At 41.8% G+C, this 20,381-nt stretch overlaps 2 protein-coding genes across 18 annotated transcripts in view; one reads left to right on the top strand and one right to left on the bottom strand.

The window, feature by feature from the left end:
• The window catches only part of FBXO36 (F-box protein 36), an 86,090-nt gene extending 68,248 nt beyond the window's left edge, over positions 1-17,842 (bottom strand). The window contains exons 1-2 of one of the 2 annotated variants that reach the window (XM_077761357.1): positions 17,806-17,842; positions 17,313-17,429 (exon numbers count right to left, since the gene is read on the bottom strand). In XM_077761357.1, the coding sequence (XP_077617483.1) occupies positions 17,313-17,408 (96 nt within the window). In that variant the 5' untranslated portion in view covers positions 17,409-17,429; positions 17,806-17,842. Of the gene's footprint in view, positions 1-17,312; positions 17,628-17,805 lie in introns of those variants that run through there. The other variant, XM_077761358.1, reaches the window with a different exon arrangement.
• Positions 16,749-20,381, top strand: part of TRIP12 (thyroid hormone receptor interactor 12) — a 141,106-nt gene continuing 137,473 nt past the window's right edge. For 6 of the 16 annotated variants that reach the window (XM_077761349.1, XM_077761350.1, XM_077761348.1 and 3 more), the window contains exon 1: positions 16,990-17,038. The gene's annotated coding sequence lies outside the window, so the exon portion shown is untranslated. Of the gene's footprint in view, positions 16,767-16,988; positions 17,039-20,381 lie in introns of those variants that run through there. The other 10 variants (XM_077761355.1, XM_077761354.1, XM_077761352.1 and 7 more) reach the window with 4 other exon arrangements.

Raw genomic sequence — 20,381 nt, 5'->3', positions numbered from 1 at the left:
CAGCGATGATAGATGCTTTCCTCTGGCCCACACCAAAAACATGTTCATCTAGATTTTGGACGCACAAGTTAAGGCATTAAAACTTGGTATATAAAATATTTGAGGGTGTAGGTGTTTCTTTTGTATAACAAGTTTTAAATTGGGGAAAAATATTTCCAAAGAGGTTATTTGAATACAATGCTTGTGGAACCTCAGAGGTACATTTATTTGCAAAACCAAGGGTAGGTAATCTGAAAACCACTGATTGGCTGTATCAAGTCTTCTTCTTCTTTTTTTTAAGATTTTATTTATTTATTTATTTAATGTTTTATTTATTTCTAGGAGAGAGAGAGAGAGACAGCATGAGCAGGGGAGGGTCAGAGAGAGAGGGAGTCACAGACTGAAACAGGCTCCAGGCTCTGAGCTGGCAGTCAGCACAGAGCCCAACGCGGGGCTCGAACCCACGAACCACGAGATCATGACCTAAGTGAAAGTCGGGACGCTTAACCAACTAAGCCACCCAGGCGCCCCAAGATTTTATTTTTTTAAGTAATCTCTACATCCAACATGAGACTTGAACTCACAACCCTAAGATCAAGAGTTACAGGCTCTACACACTGAGCCAGCCAGGTGCCCTGGGCTGTATTAAGTCTTAATGCTTGGTTTTGTCAGAAACTTCCTGAGCTGCTCCTGGCTGCGGCTCAGTGGTCCTGGCACTCAGCTTCACACATCCTGCAAAAACACAATACTTAGGACTCGCCCCGGAACAAGCTCTGTGCTCACACTTCTTTGGCGCAAAGGTCCATCCCTAGTTTTTCTGTCTCGGTGTCAGCTCACATCTAGTCTTTCTGAGTCCTCCCTGATGTGCTGACTTCTCAGAATTCCCTCCAATTCCCTCACCAGGCAGCTCAGATCGCTGCTGTGCGTGACCTTGTTGTCATCTGTCGGTCTCCCCACTAGACTGCAAACTTCCTGAGGGACAGGAACGCATCGCTGCACTGTTGGCATGTCCAAGACTTGGTGTGAAGCAGACACTGAAAGAGGCCCTTTCAGAGCTTTGCCAATCTGGATAGTATCAATTGTTTGCCAGTAGAAAAATTTCTATCTTGTGGTTTTATTTTTTAAATTTTTTTAAAAGGCGGCTCCATGCCCAACGTGGGGCTTGAACTCACCATCTTGAGATCAAGAGTTGCATGCTCCAGCCAGGAGCCCCTCTCTTGTGGTTTTAAATTGTACTTCCTTAATCACTAGTAAGACTAAGCATCTTTTCATGTTTATTAGTTGTGTATTTCTTCAGGTAATGGTTTCTTCATGTTCTTTGCCCATTTTTCTTATTAATTTGCATTTTTTTTTTTTTTTTGCCTTGAGATTTGCCAAGTGTCAATAGTCAAGTTTGACTATTTTGAAAGCTCTCCCACGTAGGAAATTCCATATCCTTTCGTAGTCATTCATCCCACTGAGCCAGTTCTTCCCTATGTTTAACCTAAATCCCACACACTGCAGTGGGGGCTCATTCTTCTCATTTTGAGCCCTGCTGAGTAAATGGAGAATAGCTGATTATCATCAGTTATGATGAAACCATTCTTTAAAAAAAGTACTATTAAATAATCATATAATTATTCTAACCTATTTGCACAGGTCCTATTTCCTAATGATCTTTCTCTTTACTACAAAATTGTAAGTCTTCTACATTCTTTAGAATCCAGAGCTTAGAAATGGGGCCCAGGGACTGGCTAGTGGTAAGTGTAACTGCAGAATGAACTTATGGTTGCTGATTTCTGCACTTCTATTCCTGCCTCTCATTATGGTGCCTCCCCCTCTTGCACGATTACTTTCTTATTTCAGTGCTTGATAATCACTCCTAAAATATTCACCAGCCAGACTGAGCAAGATTACAGAGCAAGGATTTCCTTTTAGTCATTACTGTTCTGCCCCAAGTACTTGACACTCTTAATCAAAATTCTGTGGATCTTTTACCATTTGTCCACATTGGTAAGGAATCTCCATTAATAATGCTGATCCTATCCTCTAACACCTAAACCATTTTGGCAAATGGCTTTTAAAGCAAATGTAATGGGTATGTTTCTTTTTCTTCTTCTTTTTAAAATGTTTATTTTGAGAGAGAGAGAGAAGAAGAGAGAACACATGATAGCGGGGGAGGGGCAGAGAGAGAGGGAAAGAAAAAAAATCTCAAGTGGGCTCTGTGCTGACAGCAAAGGGATAAAGGTCTCGATCTCACGAGCTGTGAGATCATGATCTGAGCCAAAATCAAGAGCTGGACACTTAACCGACTGAGCCACCCAGGTGCCCCTCTTCTTTTTTCCCCTCTAGGTTATTGGTCACTTTGTCCTACCCCCCCACCCCCAATTCTCCAAGTCAGTACGTATTTTCATAACTATGCTCTGAGGTTGGTCCTCTGTCCAGTAAGCCTTTAAAGGATGGTTGTAATTGGATTCCCTAATAAATGGGTGTTTCCTATAGAATATAATTTTAGACATGTTAAAGTCAAAAATAGACTGCATCAAGTTTTCCAAATCCCCCTTTCAAGGTTATAATGCAGGAGTCTGACAAGGCTTTTTTCTCTTCATGAGTATTCACTTATCTGTTTAAAAACAAATAAAAACAAAAACAAAAACCAAAAAACAACTTTAATTCAGGTCACTCTTTAACTTTAGAAAATTATTCTGCTAGAGCTGTCCAAACAGAGTCCTCCAGACTGGATGACTTAAACACCCATTTATTTTCTCATAGTTCTGGAAGGTAGAACTGAAGGAGTTGGCAGGGTTGGCTTCTTCTGAAGACTTTCTCCTTGGCTTGTAAATGGCTAGTTCCTTCCCATGTCTTCACATGGTCTCCTGTCTATTCAGTCTATGTCCTAATGTCTTATAAGGACATCTGCCATATTGAATTAGGACCCACCCCAATTACCTTGCTTTTTTTTTTTTTTTAAAGGAAGAATAGATTGAGAAAAGCTCAGGCACAAATATAGGTTTTAGAAATAGCAACAGGTTAATGTGGTCATGAAGGCAAGCAGCACTTGAGTTGTCATAAACCTAGAAGAAACTGAGAAAGAAGAATCCATGGGCTATAACAATGGGAAGCATTTCAAGAAAAGGCTGATTAACAGCATGAAATGTCAAGTATGCTAAGGTCATAAGATATCCTTTAGATTTAACAATTCTAGTGTTACTGAGTAACATACCAGGAGTAAGAGGGAGGTAGGAGTTGTCTTAAGGAATGAATGAGAGAAAAGGTCATAGAGGCAGTGAGTACTCTGTGAAGGAAAAGAGGAAGAGATGATAGAAAGGGATGTGGGGATGCCTGGGTGGCTCAGTAGGTTAGCTAAGCATCGAACTCTTGATTTTGAATCAGGTTCAAATAAAATCAAATCAGGTTTGATCCTAGGGGTGTGAGATTGAGGTCCATGTTGGGCTCTGGGCTGAGCATGGAGCCTGCTTAACATTCTCTCTCTCTCTCTTTGTAAATAAAAGGAATGTGGGGTCAAGGATGTGGTTCTTTATTTTGAAGTAGCAACTTGAAGGGAAGGAATATTTCAAGAGTAATTTATTGCATATTAATCTCTGAATCATTCTGAGTCATTCATTGTTTTCATTGAAAAATTTTTCTTTATGTTGTTTTAAATAGAAACTAAACTGAGATGTAGCTGTGGCATTTAGAAAAAGCTTAAGTAAGTAAGGCTGGCTAAAGGTTATTCTCTGCTTGGTCATAACGTATGGATCCCAGGCAATTCATTTAAGCTCTTTAAATCCCAGTTTCTCATCTATATAATAATGGTACCCATTTTGTAAGACTATTTAAAGGATTAAATGCCTCACCTGTTAAAAGCACTCACTGATGTTTAATTTTATTATAATGATTAGGTTTGTTATTAAGAGGTGGCTTTAGACGGATCAAGCAAATTTTATTTGATTTGATTTTAAGATGGTTCTTAGGTGAATAATTGTTCATTGAGACCTATAGTAAGAAAAAAACCTAACATCTTTTAAAAAATTATTTTAAGTTTATTTATTTTGAGAGAGAGCAAGTGCAAAAGCAGGGGAAGGGCATAAAGGAGAGACAGAATCCCAAGCCAGCTGTGCACCATCAGCTGAGACCCCGATGTGGGGCTTGAACTCATGAACTGTGAGATCATGACTTGAGCCGAGATCAAGAGTCGATGCTTAACCAACTGTGCCACCAAGGCGCTTCTTTTTTTGTTTTAAAAAAATCTTTTTTGAGTTTATTTCGAGATCCACAGAGAGAGAGACCAAATTGATCTTTTACTTAAGTAAGCAGGGAATCTATTTCAATATTAAATCATAACTTTAAAAAAAACTTATTTATTTTGAGAGAGAGAGTGAGAATGCATGAACATGTGCGTAGGGGAGGAGCAGAGAGAGAGGGAAAGAGAGAATCCCAAGCAGGCTCTATGCTGAGAGTGCAGGGCCCAACTCGGGGTTTGATCTCATGAAACTGAGAGATGACGTGAGCAGAAATCAAGAGTCAAATGCTTAACTTACTGAGCCATCCAGGTGCCCCTCACAGTGAAGGTTTTTGAAAGTGAAAAATGTCACCAATCTCTCCAAATCCCTAAATATTCTTATAAGCCATTTAGAATTTCTAAATGTTATGGAGATGTTAGAATACTAGCATACTCACTTCTTTACAAATTCAAAGTTCACCCATTTCTCCCATTCCCCACCCCCTACCTCTGGCAATCACTAATCTGTTCTCTATGAATTTGGGGTGTGTGTGTGTGTGTGTGTGTGTGTATTATATATATTAGATTTCACGCATAAGAAAAATCATATGGTATTTTTGTCTTTCTCTGACTTATTTCATTTAACATAATATCCTTTGGGTCCCATCTATGTTGTTGCAAATGGCAAGATTTTGTTCCTTTTTTTTTTTTTTTTTAAAGTAGGCTTCATGCCCAGGCAGAGCCCAATGCGGGACTTGACTCATGACCCTGAGATCAAGACCTGAGCTGAGATCAAAAGTCAGATGTTTAACGGACTGAGACACCAAGGTGCTGAAAAGATTTCATTCTTTTTTTTTTTATGGCTGAAAAATATTCTACTCTGTGTGTGTGTATGTGTATAACTTCTTTGTCTATTCATCCACTGGTGGACACTTATCTTGGCTATGATAAATAATATTGCAATGAACATGAGGGTACATATATCTTTTTGAATTAGTGTTTTTGTTTTCCTTGGATAAATACCCAGAAGTGAAACTGATTGGTCATATGGTAGTTCTATTTTTAATTTTTAAAAACGTTTATTTATTTTGGGGCGCCTGGGTGGCTCAGACAGTTAAGCATCCGACTTTAGCTCAGGTTGTGATCTCAAAGCTCATAAGTTGGAGACCCACATCAGGGTTGGTGCTGACAGCTCAGAGCTTGGAGTCAGCTTCAGACTCTGCATCTCCCTTTTTCTCTTCTCCTCCTCAAGTTGCACGCATGTACTCTCTCTCTCAAAAATAAATAAACATAAGGAAAAAAATGCCCAGTCTCTTTGTTAAAAAAAAAGTTTATTTACTTTGAGTGGGGGTGGGGTAGAGAGCGAGAAAGACAGAATCCCAAGCAGGCTAGGGCAGAGAGAGATAGGAAGACAGAATTCTAAACTGGCTCCACGCTGTCAGTGCACAGCCGGATGTGGGGCTCAATCTCCGTGAGATCATGACCTGAGACGAAATCAAGAGTTAGATGCTTAACTGACTGAGCCAACCAGGTGCCCCAATTTTTAATTTTTTTTGAAGAATCTCCATACTGTTTTCCAGAGCTGCTGTGCCAATTTACTTGTCACCAACAGTGCACTAGGGTTCCCTTTTCTCCACATCATTGCCAACACTTGTTATTTTTTGTCTTTTTGACTAGTCATTTGGGTAGGTGTGAGGTGACATCTCATTGTTTTCATCTGCATTTCCCTGATTAAATGTAGTCAACCTTTTAGTGTACCTGTTGGCTGTCTGTATGTCTTCCTTGGAAAAATGTCTATCCATATCTCTTGTCCATTTAAAAATTGGATTTATTTTTGTTTTTTGCTTTTAGGTTGTAGGAGTTCTCTATATATTTTGGGTAGTAGTCCCTTTCAGATATATGGTTTGCAAATATTTTCACTTGTTCAGTATATTGCCTTTTCATTTTGTTGATGGCTTCCTTTGCTATGCTGAAGTTTTTTAAGTTTTTATTTATTTACTTAGAGACAGAGCACAAGTTGGAGAGGGGCAGAGAAAGCAGGGACAGAGAATCCCAAGCAGGCTCTGTGCTGTCAGTGTGGACCCTAGTGCAGGGCTTGAACCCAGGAACTGTGAAATCATGACCTGAGCCGAAATCAAGAGTTGGATGCTTAGTGGACTGAGCCACCCAGGTGCCCTGCTATGCTGAAGCTTTAAGTTTGATGTAGTCCCACTTGTTTATATTTTTGCTTTTGTGGCTTTTGCTTTGGGTATCAGATTTAAAAAAATCATCCCCAAGACTTATGGCAGCTTAGCCTATGTTTTCTTCCAGGATTTTTATGATCCCAGGTCTTATATTCAAGTCTTTAGACCATTCTGAGTTTGTATATGATATGAGATAGTGATCTATTTTCATTCTTTTGCATGTCTCTCCAATTTTCCCAGAATCATTTACTGAGGAAACTGTCCTTTCTCCAGTGTGTATTTTTGGCTCCTTTATCATAAATCAATTGACCTATAGGTGTGGGTTTATTTCTGGGCTCTCTATTCTGTTCCATTGATCTATATGTCTAGTTTTGTGCCAAGCCCACATTGTTTCTTTAGTTTTTCTTTATTTTTAAATATTTCTCTTAAAGCTTATTTATTTTGAGAAAAAGAGAGAGAGTGCAAGCCAGGGAGAGGGGCAGAGAGGGAGAGAGAGAATCCCAAACAGGCTTTGCACCATTAGCGTGGAGCCTGACGCAGGGCTCGAACTCACGGAAGTGCAAGATCAGGACCTGAACCGAAACCAAGAGACAGATGCTTAACCGACCAGGCACCCTGGGATTGTTTTCTTAACTTCTTCTTCTGATAGTTTTTTATTAATTAGTGTATGTAAATGCAACAGACTTTTGTGTATGGATTTTGTATCCTGCAACTTTCCTGAATTTGTTTACTAGTTCTAACAGTTTTCTGATGGACTCTTCGGAGTTTCCTATGTCATCTACAAATAGGGACAGGTTTATTTATTCCTTTACAGTTCCTTTACAGTTCAGAACTTTTAATTTCTTTTCCTTGCCTAACTACTCCAGCTAGGATTTCCAATACCATGTTGAGTAAAAGTGGTGAGTGGGCATCCTTGTCTTGTTTGTGATCTTACAATTAAAACTTTCAGTTATCACCATTGAGTATGATGTTAGCTGTGGGTTTGTCATACAGTATATGGCCTTTATTATTTTGAGGTATGTTCCCTCTACACTGCTTTGCTGAGAGGTTTTTTTTTTCATAAACAAAAGCTGAGTTTTGTCAAATTTGTACAATTAATAATCTTTGGAAACTGAGTATATTAATCCTTTGCCTGCTAACTACGCGGCTAACATTTTCTGCCAGGCAATTTATTAATTTTAAGTATTATTCATGAAACAAAACTTTATTTTTTATTAAAACTTTAAAAGAAATTTTTTAAGTTATCTGTATACTCAAACATACAACACTCAGATCAAGAGTCATGTGCTCTACTGTGTGAGCCAGGCAGATGCCCATAAAACTTTATTTTAAATGTACTTGATCTGCTGTTCTTTTCCTTTCTGGCTTCCAGATTTAGTGTCTTGTGTAGACTCTAACTCCAGATTCAAATAATATTCTCCCTTATTTTCTTATGGTACTTTCACAGTGTATGTTTAAAGTGTGTATAACATTTAGCTCTTCAATTCATGTAAGATATTATTTAATGGTTCTTCATTTCCTCACTGATTTCAAATGTTAAGTGGGAATTTTACTTGTTTATTTATTTTGAGAGAGAAAGAAAGCATGAACCATACTCAGGGGAGGGACAGAGAGAGAATCCCAAGTGGGTGCCTAGCTGTGAGGGCAGAGCCCAATGTGGGGGGTTAGGAGTGGGGGTGGTGATCCCATGGCACTGTGAGATCATGACCTGATCTGAAATCTAGAAATCTGAGTAAATGGACTGAGCTACCCAGGCTCAAATGTTAAGGGGGCATTTTCTTTTCTTTTTTTAGCATTTATTTATTTTTGAGAGACAGAGAGAGCGAGTGAGCGCCGAGTGTAAGCAGGAAAGGGGCGGGGGAGGGGGGGGGCACAGAATCTGAAGCAGGCTCCAGACTCTGAGCTGTCAGTGTAGAGCCCGAGGCAGGACTCAAACCCACCAATGGTGAGATTATGACCTGAGCCAAAGTCAGATGCTCAACCAAGTGCCCCTACGTAGGCATTTCAGATGAGATTCAGAGAAGGGGGAAAATTTGGATGTGAGGATCTGAAAGGAAGTGACCCGTATGATTGGGGCCAAATGCACAGTGACAGCATGACAAAATGATGGGTGTTCTTTAAGGAATGGTAAGCATGGTGATCCTGAGTCAGTCACTCAGTTTACAATAACCTAAATAATTTAGACAAAAATAGCAATCTTGAATATGAAGCCAAAAGTCCTTTCTTTTTGTTAATGTAATTCATTATTCATTCAAAATAGAAACTTTCAACAAACTTGAAATAAAAGGAAGTATCTTAAATGTGATTTGCAAGAAACTACAGCACACATCATACTTTATGGCAAAATGCTGAAAGCCTTCCCCACAGGTCTAAGAACAAGGCAGGAATGCCTGGTGTCCTCATCTCTCTTCAGCATTTTAGTGGCAGTCATAGCCAATGTCATAAGGTAAGGACAAATAAGATATGAGGGTCACAAAGGAGGAAAGATGTCACTATTCACAGAGGACAAGAACGTGTCAGAAAATCTAAAAGGGAAGATCACCAGATAAAAATCAATTGTTTTGCTTATTAAAAATTTTTTAATGTTTTTAATTTTGAGAGAGAGAGAGAGGGAGAGAAGTGGGGGAGGGGTAGAGAGAGAGGAAGACACAAAATCTGAAGCAGGCTCTGAGCTGTCAGCACAGAGCCTGACGCTGGGCTAGAACTGGTGAACTGTGAGATCATGACCTGAGCTGAAGTCGGACGCTTAACCGATTGAGCTACCCAGGCGCCCCCAAATCAATTGTTCTTTATTAGTAGCTACAAATAGAAAATACAATTTTAAGAAGAAATAAAACTTAAATAAAATAGGCAAACGCCTCCTAGAAATCTAACAAAACATATGTAAGATTTCCATACTATAAGAAATTATTGACTAAAATGAAAGAGTACCTAAAAAAATTCTAGGAAATAGGATATACTGTATTTGTTGATTGGAAACTTGGTATCATTAAGATGTCAATTCACTACAAATGGAGCTATATAGTCACTGCAATCCCAATCAAAACACCAACAGGTACTTTGTGGAAACATCAGCTAATTGTAAAAATAAAAATAAAATAGGAGGTGAGTAAAGAGTTACTATAACCCTTTTATGGAAAAGGTAAAATTTGGCTGGCTTGGCATTGGAATAAGACGACACGATACTTAAAACATTTCTTCAGTCGTTGTTGCTCTGTACCAGGCACGCTGGTGGGTATTTTGCCGTCAATATTCCCCTGAACCTCAGTTTCTGAGATGCTCAGAGTAAAAAAGGGTTTCACCGTCACAAGCCTATAGGACAAGCTCCCTGGTACGGTCTCCTCTTGAGAAATGCAGGGTGGACAGCAAGATTTTAAAGGCTCTGACAAATTCCGGAGAAGAGAAGCAAATAGACTGTGTTTAAGCCAGGATTTTCCGATCTTATTTGATCATACAACCTCTCTTTGAAAAACACTGGCCTGGAGTGCTTTATATATAGATCTGGTTTTTCCTCTATCCGTGAAATAGACAAGAGTGGAAAGGTTCATTTTACAGGTGAAGAAATGGAACCTCAGGCAGGTGAAGACTTATACCAGGTCACACAGCTACTAATACAGAATCTTTAATGCAAATCTACTTTTTCTTAAAAAAAAAAAAAAAGTCTAGTGCTTCTTCCAGGGTGAAATACTACTTTCATGCAAAATAGCGTTTTAGAAAAAGAATAAACCTTCGTGATCTCTTGGGCTAGTAACCTTAAAACATTGATGAGGCTGCTGGGGCCCAGACAAATGAAGTGTCTTGCCCCAGGTCAAGAGCTTGCAGGTTAGCAGGAGGAATAAAAGAATCCATGACTCAGTGACTCCCAATTAAGTGCTCTACTGGCCCATATAATTAGGAGACAAATCTGTGTCAGTGGAGGGTGAGACCAAATTAACTGTCCAGAATGTGTAGGTGCTCATAGGTGCTGAATGAACGATTTACCTGAGAAAAGATATGATCCTGGCACTCTGTCGGGCCGTCATCTAATTCTGAAATGAGGGTTTTGGAGTCACTTGACAACTGGCTTATAACATGGTAAGGCGCTGAATATTGTGATTTTTAAGAATGTAACCACCTTATTTGTATTATTTTATCCCCCCCTCTCCAAAAAGAGCCACATGCCACTTTGAAAAATTAAAGGGAATCTCAATTTCTGATGGAAAGCCACTTTACAACTCGAATTGGGTACATCCCGGGGTGTCACGGGATGGAATCATTTTTCTGAAGCGCGTCAGGTGGGCGGAATGACTTGCTAGTGGAGGAGGCGTGAACACCTGGCGGAACCCGTGGGGCGGGGCAGGGTGCTCACTGCAGGGGCAGGTCACTGCGGGTCAGGAGGAGGAGGGAAAACTAAAACACTGCAGGGGCGGGCCTGGAAGCTCTAAGAGTGAAGAAGGGAAAAAGCCTGTACTTAAGAGTGGAGGGAAGAACGAGGGGCTTTGAACGGCAGTTCTGCTTGGAAACGTTTTGGCTGTGGCTGGTGGCCACTGGGCAGAATGGGTGCGATAGCTTGATGTCACAGATAATGGCAGGATGTCGGTCCATCAGTGGGAGACGTTCCCTTAGGGACAAGGAAAGAGTAACCAGAAGCAAATGGGGAATGTACATTTACTCCCCTCTGCTTTATCTTCTCCAGGGATGTGATTCTTGGGGACCTTATGTGGGAAGCAGGGCTAGAGTAAGGCATGATTAGGGGTTCCTGGGCCTCTGGGAAAATGCCATCATGATAACAAGTTGACTGTGCAACCTGGTATCTAGTTAATATACTTCTGTTTATTTAAAAGGTTTTATTTTGGGGGCGCCTGGGTGGCTCAGTCGGTTAAGCGTCCGACTTTGGCTCAGGTCGTGATCTCACAGTCTGTGGGTTCCAGCCCCATGTCAGGTTCTGTGCTGACAGCTCAGAGCCTGGAGCCTGCTTCAGATTCTGTGTCTCCCTCTCTCTCTGACCCTCTCCCACTCACTCTCTGTCTCTCAAAATAAGATAAAGCCATAAAAACTTTTTTTTAATTTAAAAAAATTAAAGGCTTTTTTTTTTTTAAAGTAATCTCTCTACCCAACATGGGGCTTGAATCCACAGCCCTGAGATCAAAAGTAGCACGTACCACCCACTGAGCCAGTCAGGTGTCCCTAGTTAAAATATAATTTTAAATTACTTGAGAAGTTCTGTTCTTTAAGCTTTATGAGGTGGGGTCATATAAATCTATTCAGTGGACCACCTCTGCCTTATTTTCTTCTCCATGTCTCCTTTTTAGCTCAATAGTACTATGTCATCCCCAACAAAGCCAGAGGACAATGTTGCACTTTCTCAAACGTAATTATCACCTACATTAAAAAACTAAAAAAAGCAAAAAAATGTACTATCATAAGTTTCTAGACCTTAAAATTTCCTAAGTGGCCATTAACCCATTTGCACCCTCAAAACTTGTTGAATTAGCATCCCCACCATCAGTACAATCTGGTGACACAGTTATTAACACTGCTCATTATTTAAGGTGGGAGGCGGCGCAAAGGCGGTATTGATGCAGCAGGTGGACTGACGTACAGAGCAGGAAGTGTTATACACTTCCATTTTCATTTTTACTGCTTTTCTGATTATAAAAATAAACACTCATTGTACAAAAACTCCGATCTTTCAAAAATACATAATGCAGAGGCGCCTGGGTGCCTCACCGGGCTGAGTGTCCGACTTCAGCTCAGGGCATGATCTCGCAGTTCCTGAGTTTGGGCCCCACATTGGGCTCTGGGCCGACAGCTCAGAGCCTGGAGCTTGCTTCAGATTATGTCTCCCTCTCTCTCTGCCCCTCCCCCCCTCATTCTCCCCCCCCAAAAAATAAAGCATTAAAAAATACATAATGCAGAAAGTGAAAGGAATCTCTAATCCCATCCTCAGAATGTNTGATGCATTTCAGATGTTTCCTCTAACACTTATTTAAATGCTATTAACATTTATTTAAAACAAAATAAAACTGTGGTGGTTGTTTTTTCAAATGGGTTCATAATATGTTTAACCCAGCAACTTGCTTTTCTGGCTTAAGGTTTGGTCTACTAAAGAGATCCGGCACGTTGTGTTTTGAAAGGTTGCAGAGTATTCTATGGTGTGAATGATTCACAGTTTAACCAAATTTCCACTAATGGAAAGATGTTTTTACAATTATTTTACTCTGGTGAGCTTCTTGCTCACAGATCCTAGTACTTATGTGAAAGCAATTTTGTGTAGAAAATCCTAGAAATGGATCTGCAGGGTCAAAGGGTGTATGCATTAACATTTTTAGTAGGCTGCACTTTAAATTTGCTGTGTAGTTTGAATGGATACCAGCAGGATTCTTTGTTGCAAAGTCTAAACATTAGCCACCAAGTCTAGTTATTTTTTTTATTATTTAATTAATTAATTGATTTTGAGAGAGCCTGTGGGGGGGGGGAAGAGGCAAGGGTGGGGGAGAGAATCCCAAGCAGGCTCCATGCTCAGCATGGAGCTGAGATGGGGCTCCATCCCACAACCACAAGATCATGACCTGAGCTGAAACCATGAGGCCGAAGCTTAACTAACTGAGCAACCCAGGCATCCCCACCAAGTCTAGTTTTAATTCCTTTTTAGAAGTCTTTGGGGACGACAGTTTCCTGTCAGAGGTAGGCATGCGACCTCAGGTGTTTTCAGTCTGTCAGTGCTACAACTATAAAGCACGTCAAAAATATTGGTTATTTTGGGGGCACCTGGGTGGCTCAGTCGGTTAAACGTCTGACTTCAGCTCAGGGCATGATCTCATGGTTTGTGGGTTCGAGCCCCGCGGGCTCTGTGCTAACAGCTAGCTCAGAGCCTGGAGCCTGTTTCGGATTCTGTCTCCCTCTCTCTCTGACCCTCCCTGCTCACACTGCTCTCTCTCTCTCTCTCAAGAAAAAATAAAACATTAAAAAATATATTGGTTATTTTTGGCGAATGAGGTTTTGGAATTTTTTTTCTGATGACTTTACTTTAGGTATCTTATTGGAGTTTTTTAGGAGGGAGTAAAATAGGTAAATTAAGGTAATCCATTATGCAACTCTTCCTCTTTTCATTTGCTAGGGTGACTATCACATGTTGGTGCTCCAGGGACAGCCGCCCAGCAGATACAAGGGGCCAGTATCTGCCAATTCTCATCTACTTAGCATGTAGTTACTGTTTCCAGCAGTTTTTCAGTATTTGTCACATTAAACCTAAGCCACTCGTTATGACCATCTTAAACAATACTTCCATTTCCAGAGAATGAAGAAGATAGAATTTCAATGGTAAAATATTGATAATAGTAGCCTCCTGGTCCTAAGTGATTTTTGCTTCCCCTGAACTCACAGTTTAGTTAAAATTTTTTTAATGTTTATTTTTGAGACACACACACACACACACACACATACACAGTGTGAACGAGGGAGGGGCAGAGAGCCAGGGAGACACAGAATCCAAAGCAGGTTCTAGACTCTGAGCTGTCAGCACAGAGCCTGACAAGGGGCTCGAAATCATGAACCTCAAGATCATGACCTGAGCCGATATCGGATACTCAACCGACTGAGCCACCCTGGTGTCCCTGGACTCAGATTTCAAAGCATTTGTGCTATTCATTAACTTGGCGATGAACTTCCTCTGCTCTTAAAAAAACTGTTTCAGTGTTTATATAAATCAAATCACTAACTGTATTCTCCCACCTAGATTATATGCTCCAGAGAAGAGGGATTTTTGTTTGGTTCACTGATGTTTCCCCAGCATTTAGAGCAGTACCTGGCATATAAAAGGTGCTTGGGCACCTGTGTGGCTCAGTCAGTTCAACATCAGACTCTTGATTTCAGCTCAGGTCTGGATCTCACAGTTCATGCACTGTGCTGAGCACCAAGGCTGCTTGGGATTCTCTCTCTCTCTCTCTTAAAATAAATAAATAAACTTTAAAAGGTGCTTAATACATATTGGTGCAATGAAAGATGAATTCTTTGAAGGCAGAAATCTGATATTTTGCATCCCCATAGAAATGCCAAATAAACTTGCTGATTACAATTAAGGGTCTCAATTTAAGATTTCTTAGAAGTATGGAATATCCCTTGCTTAAAAGACATTCAAGGTTCTTTCCAGCTCTAACTTACTATTAATCTACTAGTTTTCAAAGAGTTAGAAACCAATGTAAGAAAATATATATACTACTAAAACTAGAGTGAAAATAGAAATCTTTGATTTAGAAAGCAGTGCATTGATTTTTCTAAGCCTTCAGATAATTATAAAGATAAAATTTGAAGGGTGCCTGGTGGTTCAGTAGGTTAAGCGACTGACTCTTGATTTTGGCTCAGGTCATGATTTCTCAGTTTGTAAGACTGAGCCATGCACTGGGGACTGTGCTGTCAGTGCAGAGGCTGCTTGGGATTCTCTCTCTCTCTCTCTCTCTCTCTCTCTCTCTCCCCCCACCCACCCTTCCCCAACTTGCACTCCCTGCTTGCTCTTTCTCTTTCTCAGAATAAATAGACATTAAAAAAAAAAAAAGGTTGAATTTGAGAAGCCATATTGACCACAAGCTATATTCTGTAAGTTCCTTTCTTGGGAAAAAACCAAAAAAATCGTGGCATCAAGTGGTTAACTGGGAATGCCTCTCTAAACATAAAAATATATATTTAATGTTACTGTATCAGCAAGAAATTAAAGAAAATATTTATGTACAACATTTACATTCTGTGCTATACCAACTGTGGTGGTATGACCCTAATGAGAGAGATACCTGTCCTCAAATCTGTGTCAGATGTGCAGTCATTTGAATTTAAAGTCAATAAAAACAAAAGCAGTGAAAAATAAAAAAGAGAATCAGAGGGAAAGAAAGATCTATCTAAATCTGGGGCTATTTTGAATAATAAACAATATTTTTGGAAATAAAGGATGAAAAGAGAAAGGAAAAATTTTTAGAAAGTCACTCCAGAAAAAGTCCATCTTATAGAACACATTTTAATTCTAGTCTCTTAGTACTTATTTATGTCAGACCACCTCTTAGTGGATGTTTGGTTTCCTGTGCTGAGACTTAGAAAAATTATCCTGTGGTTAGAAAATAGCATATTCTCAAGACGGTTGACTGAAAAGACTATTTTTTTGGCTTACTATTTTTTACAACAAATTTTACTTTAAAAAGAGAGTGAATTAATCAGATTCAAGATTAACTCTCACTGGTAGAACTACAGTGGATATATTCCATCTGCTTAAAAAGGAAAATGGATCAGCTTGAAAAGGATTTTATATAGACGCAATTGACAGGAAGAGAGGGCCTGAAATAAAAATCAGTTTTGATCTGTTAGAAAAAAAAAAAGAAAGAAGGAAAGAGAAAAAATTAAGAATACTTGTGTGGGGGGAGGGGGATTTGGTAAAACACAGACGTGTGCCTAAGTTAGACTACAGAGCGAAGTCTGAAAATCAACAAGGGAAGCATTCCTGGGGAAAACTAATGCCCGGAGCACTTTTAATGGTTAATTTACTAAAATAAAAAAGTAAACAAATATTCGCTTGTTGAGGCTTACAACATTATACACACTTGTAATACCCAGACCTTTCAGAAAATGACAATCTCAAAAAAAATTTTTTAAAGACAAATTATGGAAAAGACTGTAAACATTTTAACTTACGTGAGGTAGATGAAAATAAAAAAGTATGGTAAAATGTTATTGTTTTCGATCACTAATGTTAGAAAGTTAGAAACGGTTAGGATCATACCTCTTACAACAAATGGAATATCCTACAATGTACAAAAAAGTGAATTTCCGCTTTTAAGAAATTTTCTAATTAAATGTGTAAAAATTCGCCCCCCACAATGTTCAATTAAATATTTAAGTTTGATAGGCTATCACGCTTTTATTACTGATACTATACTTGCAATATTTATACATTTCAAGTTTAAAAAATAAAACATACATTAGTTTTACTTTGAAAGATGCTCTTGAAGTAGAAAAAAGCATTCTCTCCCTACTTAAGGGCTCACGGGAAAACGGCTGCAATATTCAAGATCTACCCCAAAACAAATATACACAAAGTTCTAAATGTCGTTCTATAGAAATACCATCTATTAAAGTACAAGGTGCTTTAGCTCAGCGACAGGCTTAAGTTCAGTCCGGAATCAGAAAACGTGTTCCGAGGGGAGGCCCAGTTCAACTCGATCATTTCATGGGCACAATAAATCATCCCAAAGCCCACCTTAAATAGCTCAAGTAGCCACAAAAATAGGCTGACGGTTACTTCACTCCAGCGATAACATAATCCTCGGCCTTATTGTTGTGGAGCAGATGTCATTATGGGTGGGGCTGACGCGCCGAGCAGCTGAAACATTTTTGTACCACCCCCCGCACCCTTTCAATGGGATAGAAGGGGCTCCAAAAAGGTAAGGGGAAAGCGCTCAACGATCAATTCCTACTAGAAACAAGGAAGTTTTGATGTGGTCGGGGGACCGGTCAAGACCACAAGGAGATCTGAAAACATCCCCCGTGATTAAGTCCTACCCTGGAAAAGAGATCTTCCCTCTCTCCCCTCCCCTGCCGGCTCCTCCTCGGGACACTTGGCTGAGTCTTTCTTTCTCTCCTTCCCACGCTGAGGTGAGGCGGCACGCAAGCCCGGGACGCCTGTTTTTCTCTTCGCGCGGAGGGAACTCTGCGGGTAGGCACCCTCGGGCGCAGGAAGGGAGCGGGAGGCGATGTGGGGAGGCAGGAAAGCTCGCCAGGGACGCGCCGGCCTCGGGCAGGGAGGCGACACGCGGGCTACGGAGGAGCCGGCCGAGAAGGCCGAGGTGACGAGGGAAATCTCCCGGCCCGGAGCGGGGACCGGACGCTTCCGGCGGGCCACAGTGGCTCGCGGCCTAGCGGGGCTCGCGTTCCGCGCTCCCCCGGGGCGGCAGGGAGCTTAGAGAGGGTAAACCGCGCCTCACACTTGCCTGGGACCGGGTGACCAATAACTGGTAATAGTCTTTGCTCGGCGCTGGGCCTTGTCCTACAATTTCGAACAGAGTCTCCGGCAGCCACGACGCCATCTTGGGACGCCACCGCCGTCGCTAAGACAACCAGGAAGGGGCGGGGCTTGATTGGGGTCATGGGGCCAAAGCCCTAGTTTAAATCGAACCCCGCTTTTGAGCTAGCAGAGGGTTTCTTCCTTTGGGTTAGCGCCCCTTCTCCCAAGAGTCAGAGGGAACACTGATCCGTGAAATTCCCCCCTCTCAGGTCCCCGGTGACCCGAAGGGGAATTAGTTCCTGCTGCCACGGAGGGGAGGGGGTGACCCCGGCGGAGGGATACCAAGCGGAGTTCCACATTCCCCTTCCTGGTCCCTCGAAGGGATCTGGAGGAGATCTCAGGCCGCTGGGAGAGTCACGCCGGGCGGTGGGGGAGGGAGGGGCGATGTGATGGGCTGCGAGTAGGCAGCGGGCCCTTACCGCGGACTAGCCCGTCAGCTGGAGGCGGCGGGCAAAGTAGTTCCCGGAGGGTGTTGNGCGATGAGGAGGGCCCTTCACGGAACCGGGGTAAGGCGTGCAGGTCTTGGGGAGCCCGGTGGTGGCCGGGGGGGGGGACGGAAGTGGGCTTTGGAGCTTGGAGGGCGTCTAGGAAGCGAGAAAGTGGGGGGCCGGAAGTGCAGGTGGGGGGTGTGGAGACGGCAAGGGTTCCCCGGAAATGGGATGGGGGGCCCGGAAACCGGGAGAGGAGAGGCTCCAGGGCCGGGGACGGCCCGGAAATGGAAACTAGGGAGCAGCTCGAGTGACAACAGTTGTGGGAAGCGAGGGTCAGAGGAGGGAGAGGCCGGAGTGACTTTAGACCGCAGTAAGGGGTTTCCTGCCAAGGGGGAGGGTTGTGGGCGGGCGAGGCCGGAGCCGGGGTCTGCGCCGGGCTGTGTCTTCGGCCGTGGCAAGTTGAGGCTGAGAGGATGACGACGAGACGGGCATGAAGCGGGGCTGGAGAAGAGGCCGAGAAACTTGGCTGAGAGGAGCAGAGCATGCTTCTGAATAGATCCAAATGGAAATGGGGGGTGGGGGTCCGGGACTTGGGAGGGAGGTGGGCCAATTGTCACTCCAATCGTATTAGTATTCAAAGCGAGTCAGGCGATTAATTTATTTATATGTGGATTACATAAAACCCATTATATCGTTTGCCCATTCAGTCCACCCTCTCCCCCATCCTCCTCCATAGTGAGTGGGGTTTTTAGTTTAGAAACAAGTTAGAGGGGAGTTCAGATAACGAAGGCTGGAAAATCCCCAATCCTGTCCTTCGCGGCGCTTCCTTCCTCAGAAGAACAGAAATCCTCAATTTGCCACAGGGGAGAAAATAAAGATTTAAAAGCACAGGCGAGTCGGGAGGAAATAACACGTTTGAACGGCTGGGGGGACAGGAGGGGAATTGGTTACCCTTGTGCGGTAAGGAGAGAACGGAAGGGGCTGCTCCCAAACCCTTAGGACAGGTTGGTTGGCCTCTGATAACGCCGTTTTACTTTGGGGACGGTTGGCTTAAGCGTCGTGTCTGGCGGTGGGTATAGTTTAATTGCTTCGTTAGTTAATTGAAGGAGGGACTGTGGCAGTGAGGAAACGTTCGTGCGGGAGGGGCGCGGGGGGTACGTTTAGTAGCGCAGTGAACGTGTTCCGAGTGGCCGTCTAACTGCTCCCCTGCTGTCTCCTCTCCTAGTCGGCCTTCCCCGGTTCCGGCCCGGCTTGCCAAATCACCCGATCCCCGGGCTCTACTCCGTTTTGTAGGCCCTTAGGTGCTCTGTTCAACTTTGTATTCCTCTCCAGTCTCTCTCTAGATATTTTTGGCATTTCATTTTTTAAAGACCCAGGAAGTGGAGGCTGAGGATCTCCTCTCTAAAATCTAAACAAAACAAAAAATATAGGGTAGAAAGTTGAAAGAGCTATTGAGTGGGGCAAAAAACCGACGCTCGGAACAAAGGTCCTAGTTGTTGGAGAAAAAGGCAAGAGGCCTCTATATGAGGCCTGTGTGTGTGTGTGTGTGTGTCGCATTTACACGGGGTGGGGGTGTGTGTGTGGAGGGAGCAGTTAGGATTGAGGAATGGCCTTATCAGAGATTTAGAGACAGTAAGTTGCAGATGGTTTTATTGAGATTTATCTTCATATTTACATTGTGCAAAGAGATCAGCATTACGAATTTTGTAGAGTAAACAAAATTTCTAATTCTTCATTTTGAAACAACCCTGCTCCATGTTCAACCCCAGAAAGATTGAATTAGGCTTTTACATCATTGTGAGATTGTTGGCAGAGTTTTTATTTCATTTATTTTATGCTTAAGAGAGCATATTAGCATGGTTGGAGGTTGTCTTTGTTCACATCTGCCTTTCTATGAATGTGCCAATATCCTTAAGAATTTAAGGACTGTAATTAACATTATCATTGTCTCTGTTCATTCCCAGTTTTTAAGGCATTTGAGTCATCTTTAAGTCTTGCTCTGCTGACGATTACTGTTTAGGTTTGTGTCGTGAACAAGCTTTTTGTTTTAGTTTTTCATTTACTTTCTGAAAGTTTTGGAATACTTTTGGCAGTTAGAGTTCTAGAAGCTGCTAAACTAAGATAATTATTTAAAAAAAATGAAAGCTGCTAGGCCAGTGTAAAATCAATGCTTTCACCTAGCAAAGTAAATTTGAAATAATATTTACTTTTCCATTCTAACTTTGAAGATTACTGGATTTATGTTATCTGGATAAGATTTGATGATCCTGTTTTAAGCACATTATCCTAGCAAAGGAACACACTGGCCTGGGAATTCACAACACTGACAGTAGCTGTGTGACCTTGAGCTATTCACTTACTCTGTCTGGTCTCCAGTTATCTGTAAAATGGGGATGGGCAATCACTGTTTTACCTCATTGGGTGGTTGTGATACCCAGTGGATACAGTGGCTGTGAAAAATTACAAACTGCTAAATAAGTGTAATACATTATCATTAGTTTTAGAAAATTACATTAGCTTTTTGAGGTCATTAAGTACATTTAGAGCTTTTCACCTGAGATGGT

The sequence above is a fragment of the Crocuta crocuta genome, unplaced genomic scaffold (genome assembly GCF_008692635.1).
Source record: "Crocuta crocuta isolate KB4526 unplaced genomic scaffold, BGI_CrCroc_1.0 scaffold516, whole genome shotgun sequence".
Classification (NCBI taxonomy): domain Eukaryota; kingdom Metazoa; phylum Chordata; class Mammalia; order Carnivora; family Hyaenidae; genus Crocuta; species Crocuta crocuta.
This window is presented reverse-complemented; position numbering and strand designations above follow the sequence as displayed.